At 33.9% G+C, this 15,011-nt stretch overlaps 1 protein-coding gene across 1 annotated transcript; it reads left to right on the top strand.

Moving 5' to 3' along the window:
• The first annotated feature begins 1,102 nt into the window (after positions 1 to 1,102).
• LOC110913670 lies at positions 1,103 to 5,910 on the top strand. Its single transcript, XM_035984312.1, has 6 exons — positions 1,103 to 1,163; positions 1,275 to 1,713; positions 1,814 to 2,556; positions 2,826 to 4,046; positions 4,229 to 5,261; positions 5,849 to 5,910. Exons 1-6 carry the CDS (start codon positions 1,103 to 1,105, stop codon positions 5,886 to 5,888), a joined length of 3,537 nt encoding a protein of 1,178 aa, XP_035840205.1. The 3' UTR covers positions 5,889 to 5,910.
• The last annotated feature ends 9,101 nt before the right edge of the window (positions 5,911 to 15,011 follow it).

Raw genomic sequence — 15,011 nt, 5'->3', positions numbered from 1 at the left:
TGGTGTTCGACAACCACCCGCGGCTTCGGTTCCGATTCGAGAAGTAGCAACGTTGAGAATTGTTATGGCGGGTTGCAGCGGCCTTGTGATGCGGCGGCAAGCCTGTAGCAACAACAACGTGGTCGTCACGGTTATCGGCAAATGGTGGTTTGGCGAGACGAAATAGTAAGGGAGCTTATTGTCTACGAGGGACATAAACAACCTGTGTGCGCGGTGGTGTATGGTTGGCAACGATGGTTATGTTGAGACTAATGTGTAAGGATCTGGTGATGGTTGTAATTCGAAACAAAGCAGAGAGGGATGGGTCATATGTAAAAGAGAAAGATGGAAGTTGGGTGAGTACTTAAAAAGCAGCCAGACGTTACATGCTGAACCATTCCAATTCAACTTCCACATCATTTAAATCTTCAATAAGCTAATTTAAGACTAATGGTTTTATGAAAAGGAATACACTCTTACTTTTAAATTTAAATAAAATCTAAGTTGTCAAATTCTAACGTCCGCGTATCTATACTACTATTAATAATGTGAACCTTTCATTTCTAAACTTTGTCTAATTTATTAGTAACCCTTCCAATTCAACTTCCAAGTCAATTTAAATAAAAACTAACTTCTCAAATAGGAACGTCCGTATATTATTAAATTGTTTGTCGCATTTAAATGTATTTTAACAAATATCAATTAGGACACTTTTTTAAATACAGCAAAAATAAGATCTAGATACCATTAATTGAAGTTTAATGAATAGAGATTATTGAATGAAGTTGTTAGATTGAGGTTGTAAAATTCCAATTGTATCCTTTCAATATGTATTATATAGTAGTATAGATATAGATAGATATAAATAATCCAAATTTAATTTCAAATACAGTATATATGTTTTAAAAAGTTAATAAGTTGGAGTATACTATGTTATTTAGGTAATGTTAGTTGTCTTACAAACAACTTGAGTACTCCAATAAACATTCGTCGTTTTTCTCTATCTTCAAACATCACAAATTCTAGCAACACATCTACCATTCTCGAAAGTTCTTCTTTACAGAGGATGTCGCCAGGAAAACGTAAGTTATTAAGTAAATCACGAGTTACATCTCCTATACCAATGATTGACTTGACGACAGAGGAAACTACAGATGAGGCAATTTACAAAGGAGTTTCAACAGGTATAATCACAATTACTTTATTTATTGAATTAACTAAATAGTATATATTATTTTTATACAAACACATACTTCGTAAAGTAATATTCTTTTTTTCTTCAACTAACTTTACAGATTATTTCGATCATGGTGACCAATGTATTTCTTGTGAAGTATGCAATGCTAAATTATGGGATGCTGAAAAAGGAAGGGGAAGAAAAGAGAAAGGAAGAATATGCTATTTCTTATGTTGTGGTTATGGCAAAGTAGAGCTACCAGATTATAAAGATGCTGTCCCAAGTTATAAGAAACTTTTTATGTATAAGGATAAAGAAAGCAAACATTTTTTGAATAATATTCGATGGTATAACTCCATGTTTGCTTTCACGTCAATGGGTGGTAAGGTTGATCCCACTGTTAACAGAGGTAATGGACCATTCTGCTACAGAATTAGTGGAGAGAACTACCACAGCACTGGAAGCCTGCTTCCGGAAGACGGAGATCAACCAAAATTTTGCCAGCTCTACATTTTCGATACTGAAAACGAACTTTCCAACAGACAATCCGTTTTTAGGTAATTATAATAAACTATAATTTTTTTTCCCATCAAAGCTTTCTATAGTATGTTTTTTATTAATATTGATGTTTTTGACACTCCGCTATTTTTTAACCAGTCGTTCCAAGGATTCATCTTCCTCAAGTGTGGCTGAACTTGATAGTAAACTGATTGAACATATAAAATGTGTTTTAGATTCAGAAAATCAGTTGGTAAAAGCTTATAGGATGGTTAGAGACTGTTTTCATGAAAACCCTGATCTTAATCTAAAGCTTCGTCTAATTGGTATTAGAGAAAAAGATGGACGAACGTATAATTTACCAACCTGTGGTGAAGTTGCTGCTCTAATTGTGAGGGATATTGCCAACACAATCAACAATAGAGATATAGTTATTGAAACGCAGATAGGTACTTTGAAACGAATTAGTGAATTGCATCCTTCATACCTTGCACTTCAATATCCTATTTTGTTCCCTTATGGAGATGATGGTTACAGAATTGACATCCCTCATCGAGGTGTCGTAGACGTAATCAATAAGAAACGTCCAAATTGTACAATGAGAGAGTTCTTTGCATATCGTGTGCAAGACAGAATTAATCAGTTTTCATTGATTCTAAATTCAAGGAGACTCTTTCAACAACTCTTGGTTGATGCGTATACTATGATTGAGAGCGAAAGGCTTAACTATATACGACTTCAACAAAAGAATCTAAGGTCAGATAGCTATGAAAGTCTATGTGAATTAAGAAATAAGGGCCAGCAAGACATATCTAAGGTTGGAAAACGAATCTTTTTGCCCTCTTCGTTTACCGGTGGCGCTAGATATATGATGCAAAATTATTTAGATGCCATGGCTATCTGTAAGTGGTTTGGTTATCCGGATTTTTTTATAACCATCACGTGCAATCCAAAGTGGCCTGAGGTAAAAAGGTTTCTTAGAGACACAAATCTTAAACCTGAAGATAGGCCCGATATACTGAGCAGATTGTTTAAAATAAAGTTGGATTCAATTTGCAAAGATTTTAAAGAACGCCATATATTTGGAAAAGTTGCAGCAGATATTTTATCAAATTGCTTTTTATATACATATTAGATTATTTAAATCTACTAATGATTTCTTTTTGTACAGTTGTTTACACAATCGAGTTTCAAAAGAGAGGATTGCCTCATGCCCACCTATGCTTATTCTTAGAAAATGAATCCAAACTTCCAACGGTAGACCATGTTGATCCATTTATAACTGCAGAAATCCCTGATGAAGATGAAGATGCAGAATTATATGCGCTTGTGAAAGACTATATGATTCATGGTCCATGTGGTAACGCTAATTTAAGTTGTCCATGTATGGTTGACAATAAGTGTTCGAAGGGTTTTCCAAAGAAATTTCAAGATCATACTACACTGGATTCAAATGGATTCCCAATATACAAAAGAAGAGATAATGATGCTTCTGTAGTAAAAAATGGAATCGACTTAGACAACCGAAGTGTTGTGCCATACAACAAAAAACTTTTGAAACGGTACCAGGCACATATAAATGTTGAGTGGTGCAATCAAGCCGGATCAATTAAATATTTGTTTAAATATATAAATAAAGGCCCTGATAGAGCAACCGTTGCTGTTGTCCAACATGATAATAACAATGAAGAACTAGAACAAGACGAGGTCAAAGAATATTATGATTGTAGGTATCTATCGGCTTGTGAGGCATCTTGGAGGATCTTCGCCTACGATGTGCATTACATGACTCCTTCTGTTATGAGGCTGCCTTTCCATCTTCCCGGAAAACAACCTGTTGTTTTTGGACCTGACGAGGATATTAATCAAGTCCTTAACAAACCATCTGTCAAAGCTTCAATGTTTCTTTCCTGGATGGAACGTAACAAAGACCCGAATGACACATTGGCCCGTACACTTACATATGTTCAGTTTCCAAGTTGGTATGTATGGAAGCTTGATAAACGTTGTTGGGAACCTAGACAAAGACATAAGTCAATTGGGAGAATTCACGCTGTAAGTCCGTCTCTTGGGGAAGCATATTTTTTAAGAATTCTTCTTAACAAAGTGAAAGGACCAAAATCTTTTGATGATATTAAAACAGTTGATGGTAAGGTATATGATACATTTAGAGATGCATGTTATGCACTCGGTCTTTTGGACGATGACACAGAATACATTGAGGCAATCAAGGAAGCAAATGAAACAGGATCCCCCTCGTATCTTTGTAATTTATTTGCTACTTTGCTATTAACAAATACGTTATCCAGACCAGAGGTTGTATGGGAAAGCACATGGAGATACATGACAGACGACTTTATCTACAGACTTAGAAAATATCATCGAGTTACAGGTAATTCTTTTACACAAAATGTTGTTCTTCTCCCCTTTATTTTTTGTTTTTGGTTGCGATACAAAAAAAAAAAACAATTTCGGTTTAAAGAAAACATGGTTTTGTGTTTCATTTATGATATATGGTTTGGTTCATTAAATATTTTTTGATTTCATAATATATTTTTTTTCCATTTTTTACAGCTTTATCAATTCCAGATGAGCAGCTTAAAAACTACGTTTTGAGTGAAGTTGAAAAATTCTTAGCTAGAAACAACTCATCACTCAAAAGATTTGAGACAATGCCGTACCCAGATAATGCGTCTATGTCTGATTCAGACAATCGTTTGATTAACGAGGAGCGTATCTACGACCAAACCAATCTTGAAGTTGAATTTAATAATCAACTTAATTTGCTAACTGAGGAGCAACGGTCAGGTTTCCAACAAATAATCAACGCAATTGAGGGTAACAAAGGTGGGGTTTTTTTTGTGTATGGCTATGGTGGGACCGGGAAGACCTTCTTATGGAAGACATTATCTGCGGCAATCAGATCAAAAGGTCAAATTGTATTAAACGTTGCTTCCAGTGGGATCGCGTCGTTGTTATTGTCTGGTGGCAGGACCGCGCATTCCAGGTTTCGTATTCCATTGAATCTTACAGAGGATTCAGTTTGTCATATAAAACCTGATGGAGATGTAGCTAGACTACTACACGAAACAAACTTGATTATATGGGATGAAGCGCCTATGGTCCATAAGCATGCATTCGAAGCGTTGGATAGAACAATGAACGACATTTTCAATATCGACACTTCCAACAGATCAAATATCCGCTTTGGAGGAAAGGTTATTGTTTTAGGAGGCGATTTTAGACAGATCCTTCCTGTTGTTCCAAATGGTGGAAGACAAGAGATTGTCAATGCCTCAATAAGTTCGTCTTATCTGTGGAATACATGTAAGTTGCTGAGACTAACAAAAAACATGAGGTTAACAGTTGGAAGTTCAGCATCGGACGCTGAAGAAATAAAACAATTTGCAAAATGGCTTTTGGATATAGGTGAGGGAAATGTTGGTGGTCCAAATGATGGAGAAGCATCAATTGAAATACCAAGCGACCTTCTGATCACTGATACATCGGACCCCATTTCAACTTTAATTGATTTTGTGTATCCTTCAATTCTTGAAAACTTCAACAATCAGAATTATTTCAGTGAGAGGGCTATACTTGCACCTAAGAACGAGGTTGTGCATGAAATTAATGATCGGTTGTTGTCACTATTCCCAGGCGAAGAACGAGAATATCTTAGTTCAGACAGTCTTTGTCAGTCTGAAAATCCAAACGCTACACAACAAAAACTATACTCTCATGATGTGCTTAACGGTCTTAAAGTATCCGGCTTACCTAATCATAGGCTAGCACTAAAAGTAGGCATGCCGGTGATGCTATTACGTAACATTGACCAACAAAATGGTCTTTGCAATGGTACACGACTACAAGTCAAAAAAATGTATAACCGTGTAATAGAAGCCGAGATAATATCCGGAGGGAACATAGGCACTCGCACTTATATACCAAGGATTAGTTTGATACCTTCTGATAAAAAAATTCCTTTTGAGTTTCAAAGGAGACAATTTCCGTTGGCTGTTTGTTTCACAATGACTATTAACAAGAGTCAGGGACAATCACTGTCTAGAGTTGATCTGTATCTGAAACAGCCAGTTTTCACCCATGGTCAGCTGTATGTTGCTTTATCGAGAGTTAAAACCGGACAAGGAGTTAAACTTCTGATTTTGGACAATGAAGGCAAACTACTAATAAAACGACAAATGTAGTTTACAAAGAAGTATTTCGTGACTTGTGATCTCCATGTACTCATTCATCGTTCGATCATTCATTCCATGTAACTGTTCCCTAAAAATCATAATAACATTTTTTTTGAAGTCATTTAATGTTTATTTTTTGTTGTTTTTTAATCAATTTTGTTAATGTAATAAAAAACATGTATACGCATACACATACTTAAATATCAACCTAAAATTATACATAAATAAACAATACGTTCACTTATAATTCGCTATCCATTATCTTCCATAAACACAATATATTACACAAATTTGCATCATCATGTATCTCGAGATATTACATTATTTGTCTCATTGTAGTTTACTAATTTATTTTTACTTGAACGGTTATTTAATTCAAACGATTACTTCAATAAATTAAAGTTATTCATTTGTGTTTTAGTCCACCCGCGAACCTCGCGGGTTCTTAAACTAGTGTATTATATAGTAGTATAGTATAGATATAGATAGATATAAAGTAAGTAGTTGATATTGATATGTTTTTTTTTTCTAATGTCCTTTTGATATTGATATTTTTCTCTAACTAGTGTTATTTATCGTCGCGCGTTGCGCGATTCTCTAGTATGTCCTTATGTGAATATGTTCTTTTTGTGGTGTTTCGTATAAGGTGTATTCGATTCTCTAGTATGTGTGAATTGGACTTGACTCTAGTATGTGTGAATTGGACTTTATACTATGTACATACACAATCTGTATTGAATTGGATGGAATAACGTTTAGGACAAAATAAGTATCAAATCGGATCCATTTAGGATTATTGCCTCCATTGTTTGTCCACACTGCCCCTGCTGTTGGTAGTTAGGCCCTCCTACCATGCTTGGTGGTATTGCTCCAGTGTTTTGCGGTGGTGGTGAGCCATTGTAGTTGTTTGCTGGCCGGTTGATGTTGATGGGTGGTAGTGCTCTATTCCAGTTGTTGAGTGGTAGCCTAAAGTCTATCTCTATAAGATGTGCAACAACTGGTGGCCAATCTTGATGAACGTAGTTGCTTGAAAAAATACTTATGTCTGTATATTAGATAGTGAAAGGGAAATCTGCAAACTAACAAAGCACAAAAACGATTATAAGCGAGTATTATCTCAAACTTTAACATCAAGATATGCAATAAGTATACCGAAATACTTTTATAGTCGAGGTTGAACTGTTACGTCTTGACTTTTTTAGTCAAACACAGTACTCTAACAACACAAAAACCATCCCAGTTTGATAAAACTTTAGCACCAACAACTCTCCAACTCTTGTACATGGTATTGGGTTTAATGTAACTGTAAATTTAAAGAAAACCATTATCTTTTATGTCGATTAATATTTCGCAAGGTAAACCTTTTACAAAGACTTGATTAACCCTTTCTTTTGAAACATATGTTATCAGGTCAAAATCACCCAGCATTTAACTAATATGCCTTACTGTTTGACTATAAAAGTTAAAGCCCCCTAGTGCAGTTCAAGAACTTTGTGAATCATAACAAAGCAATATAAATGAATTATTTTGTGTGTGTGTGTTAGGGGTGGGGTTTTACCACTTTACCTGTACAAGATTTCAGTCTCGCGAGTCCTTGGATTGTCACTGTTCTTCAATCAACGCTACATGCCACATTGAATTTAGTCTCCATAAATCAATCTCGCTTTGATTTTTAAAATGAAAAAAGAGCTTACTAAAATAGTGTTGCCATCGCTGGCCGAGAGCTCGCCTTGTTTAAGTTACATTTAGACATATACTAATGCCGTGTCAGCTTTTTTATGTCTAGGGATGAGCAAATGGTACCCGGGCTGGTACCGGTATCGAATTTACCGAACCGGGTACATTTTCGGTACCGATTCGGTACCAACTTTTGACATTTTCGGTGCCGGTTCGGTACCAGTTTTTACCCTCAAATACTGGTACCGGTACCAAACCGTACCGTACCGGGTATATTCGGTAACGGTACCTACTTTTGCGGATTTTTGGCACCGGTACTTTCGGTTCCGGTAGTGGTAGCGGTCGGTACCGAGCTCATCCCTATTCACTATAAATAGTAGTTGCACCAACTGGAAAAAGCCACATGATATCAAAAAAACAGCGGAACCCAAATAAAGAAAATCACCGGATAAAGAACTAAGGTCTAAAATACCAAATGAGCTTACATGTATAATCAGCGTTTATCAACATCGCACAACACGTCAGCACACTAATACTGGTAATCATCATTGTATTATAATTTTATAATTAATGAAATAACACTTTGTTTTGTTAGTTGTTGTTTGTCTTCAATATCTTATTACAGCAGTAGCCGTTCTTCATCCTTTTGCAAGTCAGTCAACTGTCTTTTAGAGTAAACCGTAACCACCACAGTGGTTGCAAAAGTTAACAAACCTAAAAACCGCACACATAAATTGCGGCATTGAAAGTGTTGTTGGTGGTGCTGGTGTTACTCTTGTCAACACCCATCATTTTCGCTTATTCAACAACAAAAAGATCAATAAATTTCACAAAGAGGACCCATTTTTTATTAAAGATCAAAGTCTTTAATAAAGGGAGATTTAACCATGCTGTTAGTATAGATGTACTCTACTATAAATAAATTGAAATTTTGCATTCCTAACCTGGAAGTTTCTTTTGATCCATTCCTCTCATCAGTCCCTCTTTCATCAGCTAACCACTTGCTAGAAAATTTTGTGTCTCTCCTTAGGTGGGCCTCCAAATTAGTAACTTTCACATCATCAGCATCTCTGTCCTATAGTAGTTTGAGATATGTACCATCTTCACTCTCTCTTGATCACAGCCATCCGCTTTTGTTCTCTTCAATTATCTAGTTACACGGTTAGTGTCCTCCTAAATTTATGATGTATTGTGAGATGAAAGATTATATTCAAAAAGAAGCATAAGTTCACTAAAAATTAATCTTTCAATTTAGTGTGTATAAATTTCCAGAGATGGGTTTAGGGATCTCGGGATTTTTTTTGTATGTAATGCATTCTATATCATAGAACCGTCATATCCATTTTGAGACTCCAAAACTTGAAGCAGGACCACCATCATTTCTACAGATTCTAATAATCTAATTATCTAGGCGCCATTTTACATGAAAATCTTCATATCAACCAAAAATTGACAAAATAACTCCAAATCATAACTTCAAACAACATGATGGTAAAATAAAATATGAATGATTAAACCTGTGATTAATCAGTTGCACGATCAGCGCAATATCGACATCTTGACCGGCACCGCCACCATTGTTAGGGTTCCCGGAAAACCCTCGAAGTGTGAAATAGATATCAAGAATATATAACCTGTTGATAACGCCGGATTGGCTCCGGCCGGTGGATGCCTCTTCATCGTTGTCGACGCCGGTGCGCCGCCATAACCCCGCAACCATGTGCAGCTTATCTTGTCTTTGATGGAGAGCCATGTTTAGCGCATTCACAGTGTCGAAGCCGGAGAGCCAAATCCGTCTCTGTCTTCCATCTCGAGGTTTGTTGATCTACTCGAAAAAGAGACATGCATCTTCAAGTTCTTCCATGGAATCTTCGCTCGAACCTCACCGGAGGTTACCTACTCATCATATCAACCTCATATCAACCTGAGTTGCCGGATCTAACCAAATAGCGAACATGCAAGAGAAAAGGGCTTACCGAAAAGATGCCGGAACTTGATCGAAACCCTAGCCGTTTAACCGTCGTCACTATCAGAGCCATGGCAGCCTCCGAGCTAACATCCCCATCGCCCTCTACTCCTGTACCGTCACAAACGTTGGTCGCTTTCTCTCTCTCTTCGACGTCGCGCGCTCTCTCTCTCTCTCTCCGATGCCGCACTCCCTCTCTCTCTTTGTAACTGTTTTGTCGGCCGCCGTATTCCAAATGTTATCTTGTTAAGTTGATCAGGCATTGAAAAATTACAAACATGCCCTCGTTAACTGTTCATTACCTTTCTCTATTATCATATAGTAATAATAACTAGTGGAATTCACCGTGCTATGCGGCGGGTATTTAATCGTTATCAGTTTGGATCGTTAGGGTACCGATACTTGCGATAACACTCGAAAGAGAAAGCTAAAAAAACTAAAATCGTAATGTGTTCAAAAAGATATCCGCAAATGTCTTACATCGGTCAGAAATGATAAAAAAAACAAATACCGGTAGCGGTTCTGATAACACGACACCGATATTGTTTAGTCGAGATCGGTTCGGTTCGTCAAGATACCCGTTCAACACTTGTATAAGTTATAATACAAAAGAAAATACTTTATTTAGAATAAAAGTTTTATTTTTAATAAAATCTATACCGGTATGTCGAAGAAAAATTGAACACAATAGATTTTACACAAATGTTTGCAAAAATGTAACCGTTTGTCTACAATTTTGACTATAAAATATTAATTTGTTTCAAATTTTTATCTTAGGTAGAACTAATATTTTTCACCACTACTACCCTTAATAAATAATGTGTCCAAAATGAAAACGCAAGAAATTATATGGCGAAAGTAGAAAAAGCATCAACTTCTCTGGCGCAAACATATGTTAGCAATTGATATATATATATATATATATATATATATATATATATATATATATATATATATATATATATATATATATATATATATAATGTCCATTTTTTTGTCCGTAAGATTTCAATTTAAATCATATTGATCACACATAATATATTTTATTTATTTACTAGGTTAGAACCCCGTGTACTACACGGGTTGAATAAATGTAATTTTATATATTAAATAATAAAAAGTTATATATCTTTATGAAACTCGCATATTGTACAGGTTAAATAAATGTAATTTTATATATCAAATAATAAAAAAGTTATATTTTAAAAACAATATGTATTACACAGATTAAATAAATGTAATTTTGTATACTAAATACTAAAAACGTCGTATCTTTAAAAAAACCCGTGTATAATCGGGTTGAATTAAACTAACAAATGATAAAAAAAATTACATCCTTAAAAACCCCGTATATTACATGTGTTGAAGAGATCTAAAAAAGAGTTATATCTTTAAAAACCATGTGTATTACATAGATTAAATAATGTAATTTTGTATATTAAATACTAAAAACGTTGTATCTTTAAAAAACTCGTGTATAGTCAGGTTGAAAAATTTGTCAAATAATAAGAAAAAATTATATCCATAAAAACCATATGTATTACACGTGTTGAATAAATCTAATTTTATATAGCAAATGATAAAAGAGTTATATCTTTAAAAACTTCGTGTATTACACGGGTTATATAAATGTAACTTTGTAGAGTAAATAATAAAAAATTTTAAAAACCCTGCATTTTACACGAGTTGAATAAGTATAATTTTGTATACCAAATAATAAAAAAGTTATATTTTTAATAAATTAGGATAAAATTTAATATTAATTTATTATTTATATATTTAATATAAGATAAGTAGGAAAAATAGGTATTTGTTTTAAAAATATATTAAATTAACAATTTAGATTTGAGGATAATATTTTATTAAAGTATGATAAGATTTAATATTAATCTATTATATATAATAAATGAAAGTTATTTGGGCCACTTGTCACTTAATTAGGGCATCCTCAGTTCTCTTTTCCCGCCCAACAGTACCACTGTCCTTTTCCTTATATATCTCTCTTCTCACTTCTCCTCTTTCTTTACAAACTAGGTTTTTACAAATGCCCAGGGTTCCTTCTCTCTCTATATTCCGGCGATTCAAATTTCACAAACGCTGTAAATTAGATTTTGGCGTACATTCTTCATTTGTTCATCCATTACTTCATCAAAAGGGTTGTTCTTCTTTTTTTTATTGAAATACTTTCATGATTTCCTCTTATTTACAGTAATCCTTTGTGTTTTGGGTCTTTTCATGTAACCATTGCTAGGGTTTCATTCGGGAGTTAGATCAAGAGATGGGGCGCCGGCTAATGGTTCTGCGGTATTTCTCTTACAAGATTGTTTCATCTTCAGGTTTGATTTGTATGTTTATAGATCTGTGTTGATTTTTCTTAATGGTTATGATATGAGTACAACATCTGTTGATTATTGATCTGTGAATATGTTCACCGATTATTCTTTTTGAAATTAGGGTTTCATCTGTTGATTTTTGTTGATATTTGGTTTGCCATAATCATGCTAGGTGTTTTTATTTTTGATTTTTATTAAAGTTTTGTTATCTGAGTTCTGACTAAATAATGATTGTCAATGATCTGTTGCAGATGATAATGATGATGATTGTTCTACGGTTGTTTCCAGTATTATTGTTCCAACATCGTTTAAAGTATGTGTTTTTTGCTACTCCGATTTTCAATTTTGAGTTTTTAATTTTGAAGTGATATACTCTAATTCTCGGTTTATATTTCAGTCTAATCACAGTTGTTTGAAATTCATACAATCTGCTGCGGGTTATTATAGGTTTGTATTCAAAGAAGCATAAAGTTTAATTAAACACAAAGAAAGATTATTAAATTTATAGGTAAAATAATTTTTGCTTATGACTAAATGATGATTATAATTGACTTGTGCAGAAGATGATGATGTAGAACCCACAGTAGTTCCTACTAAACGCAAGAAAGGATCTGCTGTTGTTTTAAGATAAGATTTTATCTTACTAGAGTAATGGTGTTTCCTGCCTTTTTTGTATTAAAAGAAGCATAAAGTTTGTTTTAAAGGAGCTCTTTATGAACAAAGTTAAGGATTAAGTATATGAGGAAAGGGCTACTCTTCAACAGCTGAAGAAGCGTTTTCATGTACTGCATTTTGATCATCTGATTATTGCAGATGATGATGTTTTGTTTCATGTTGTAAGAATCAGTGAATTCTCATATAATAGATTGCTTTGCCCGATTAGATTATGTGTTAAATTATAGTTCTTTAAGTCATTGTTTCATTTTCTTGAATTCTATGTAATTTTGTAAAGAAGTATAATAACAAACAGTGGTTTTAACATCTGTTTGCAATTTCGTCAATAGTTAATGGAAACACATGTTAGGTTGAACAGTTTTAACCGAACAGTGGTTTTAAACCACCATTTTAAGCATGTTCCTTCTCCAAAAAACTATATTTTAACCTAACAGTCGTTTCAATCCCCTTCAACCTCCACAAAAACAATTTTAACCCTACAGTGGTTTTAAACCGCCAGATAAACATTTCTTTATGGGCAAACACCTGTTTATGGTCAAACTTCTGTTTATGGGCAAACATCTGTTTAAGGTCAAACTTCTGTTTAAGTCCAGACAACAATTGATATATAAGGCGAAACATATGTTTCTTCAAAATCTGTTGACCATTAACTGTCCAAACATCAGTGTTTAAAAAACTGTTGGGTATCATCTGATAGGAAAAATAGCCACTGCTCACTTTTTTATTGTTGACATCTATTGATATTGACCATCAGTGGTTTTCCTAAAAAAACAGCCATTGCTCATTTTCTTGTTATTGATGGTGTTAATTAGTGATAGATTGAAATTATCAAATAAAAACTAGAATTACAACGAAATTACCATTTTACGTAATCGTTACATACCAATGACCAATGAGGTAAGATTTCCTCCAACATTGTTTTGATCATAAAGTTTAAAATTATATTAAAAAATAAAAAAAATTATTGATGACTATTTGTTGCAAATCAAATCAGTAATTAATGCTAATTTCTTGAGCTTTGGATATTTAAAATATGCAAAATGTGAATTTCAAACTGACGGTTATTATGTTTTAAAAATTAGAAAAGTCATCATGACAGTTTCTTTCAAATCAGATCAGTAATTACTGATAATATCAATAATTACAGAAAAGTCATCATGACAATTGACCTTCTCTCTCTTTTTTTCCTACTTTGCATAACAATTCAAATATTTAATATTTAATATTTTAATAAAGGAGGATATAAGGATATATACTACTGTCGATTACCAATAAACATCAGTTCCCAATAAACATCAGTTCCCCATAAATAAGATAATTTAATAATTATCAGTTCCCACATTCAAAATTCAAAATTCAAACTGTATATTCTAATCATATAAATAAGATATAATTATCTGCTATCACATTCAAATCTCGCTCGCTCATATATGTGTGTGTATCTCTCTCTCTCGAATGCATCTTTCTCGTGATTTAGGCGCTAATCTTCGATTACACTTCTTTGTTCCAATGTTTGTTGAACATGTTATCGTTCCAGTTTCATTGTTCCAACATCGTCGTTTTAATGAAGCTTCCCATCACACATCAACCTTTCAATATCGATGTTGCAGTATCATTGTTGCAACATCGTGAAAAGTTGCGTTGTTCGATTTTCGTTAAATCGAAAGTCAGGTTTTCTTGCGTCAGGTTTGTCATTGGGATTTCTTCTTTTATAGAAAGTATGGATAGATTCGTGCAATATCTTGAAAACTTAGATGTGCTACAACAGTTGAGAAGAGACCTTTGCATTTTAGGTTTGTTTGTTATTTGTGTTGTCAGTAATATAGAGTGCGGTGATAGAGACGTGCAGTTCTTGGCGATGCTGAAGTACATACATCTAGAGGTTCAGCAATCGATGGGTTTGAAACTAAAGTTTCTTAATTCTTGCTGTTATTCTTAGATTTGAACTTTAATATTGTTCAGTATGTCATGTAATTATTGGACTTTTAGTTTTAAGGTCATGAATAAATGAATAAATTTAATTTTATGAATCTATGTTGTATTTTATTTTTATTTATTATTTGGTGTTTGAGTAAGATTTAAATTATGTTGATGTTGAATTGTGTCTGAACATCTGTTTGGTAAGACAACAGAGGTTTAATAGTGTCAATGCTTCCTCTCAAAGGGTTATGTTGTGGTTATAACGACTGATCATGCTAAGGACTGTTATAATTAATCACTGCTCCTTATAAAGACTGATGTTCTTAAAGGCTGATGAGGCCTATCCACTGTTGAAGACAAAGCCATGTTAAAGACAAGCACTTATGTACCTAAAGCCTGATCAATCCGTATAAGGAAAACCACTGCTCAGTAGCAGCAGTGCTTCATCATCTACAGTGGATTCAACTTTAGTATTTATGTACCAGTGTTTCTTTTGTAACAGTGTTTACTGTAGCAGTGGTTAGCTATATTTTATCTTTCGAGGCAAACCCTATTCAAACTCAAAGACGAACCACTACCCAACAACAAAA

The sequence above is a fragment of the Helianthus annuus genome, chromosome 15 (genome assembly GCF_002127325.2).
Source record: "Helianthus annuus cultivar XRQ/B chromosome 15, HanXRQr2.0-SUNRISE, whole genome shotgun sequence".
NCBI lineage: Eukaryota > Viridiplantae > Streptophyta > Magnoliopsida > Asterales > Asteraceae > Helianthus > Helianthus annuus.
Note: the sequence above shows the minus strand (reverse complement) of the source record. Positions and strands in the feature narration are given on the sequence as shown.

What these genes read in the sequence shown, in the direction of transcription:
- LOC110913670 (XM_035984312.1), top strand. Translation starts at nt 1,103, where the DNA reads ATGATTGACTTGACGACAGAGGAAACTACAGATGAGGCAATTTACAAA. An exon ending in TTACAAAGGAGTTTCAACAG is followed by an intron (nt 1,164 to 1,274) that starts GTATAATCACAA and finishes CTAACTTTACAG; the next exon opens with ATTATTTCGATCATGGTGAC. An exon ending in AACAGACAATCCGTTTTTAG is followed by an intron (nt 1,714 to 1,813) that starts GTAATTATAATA and finishes TTTTTTAACCAG; the next exon opens with TCGTTCCAAGGATTCATCTT.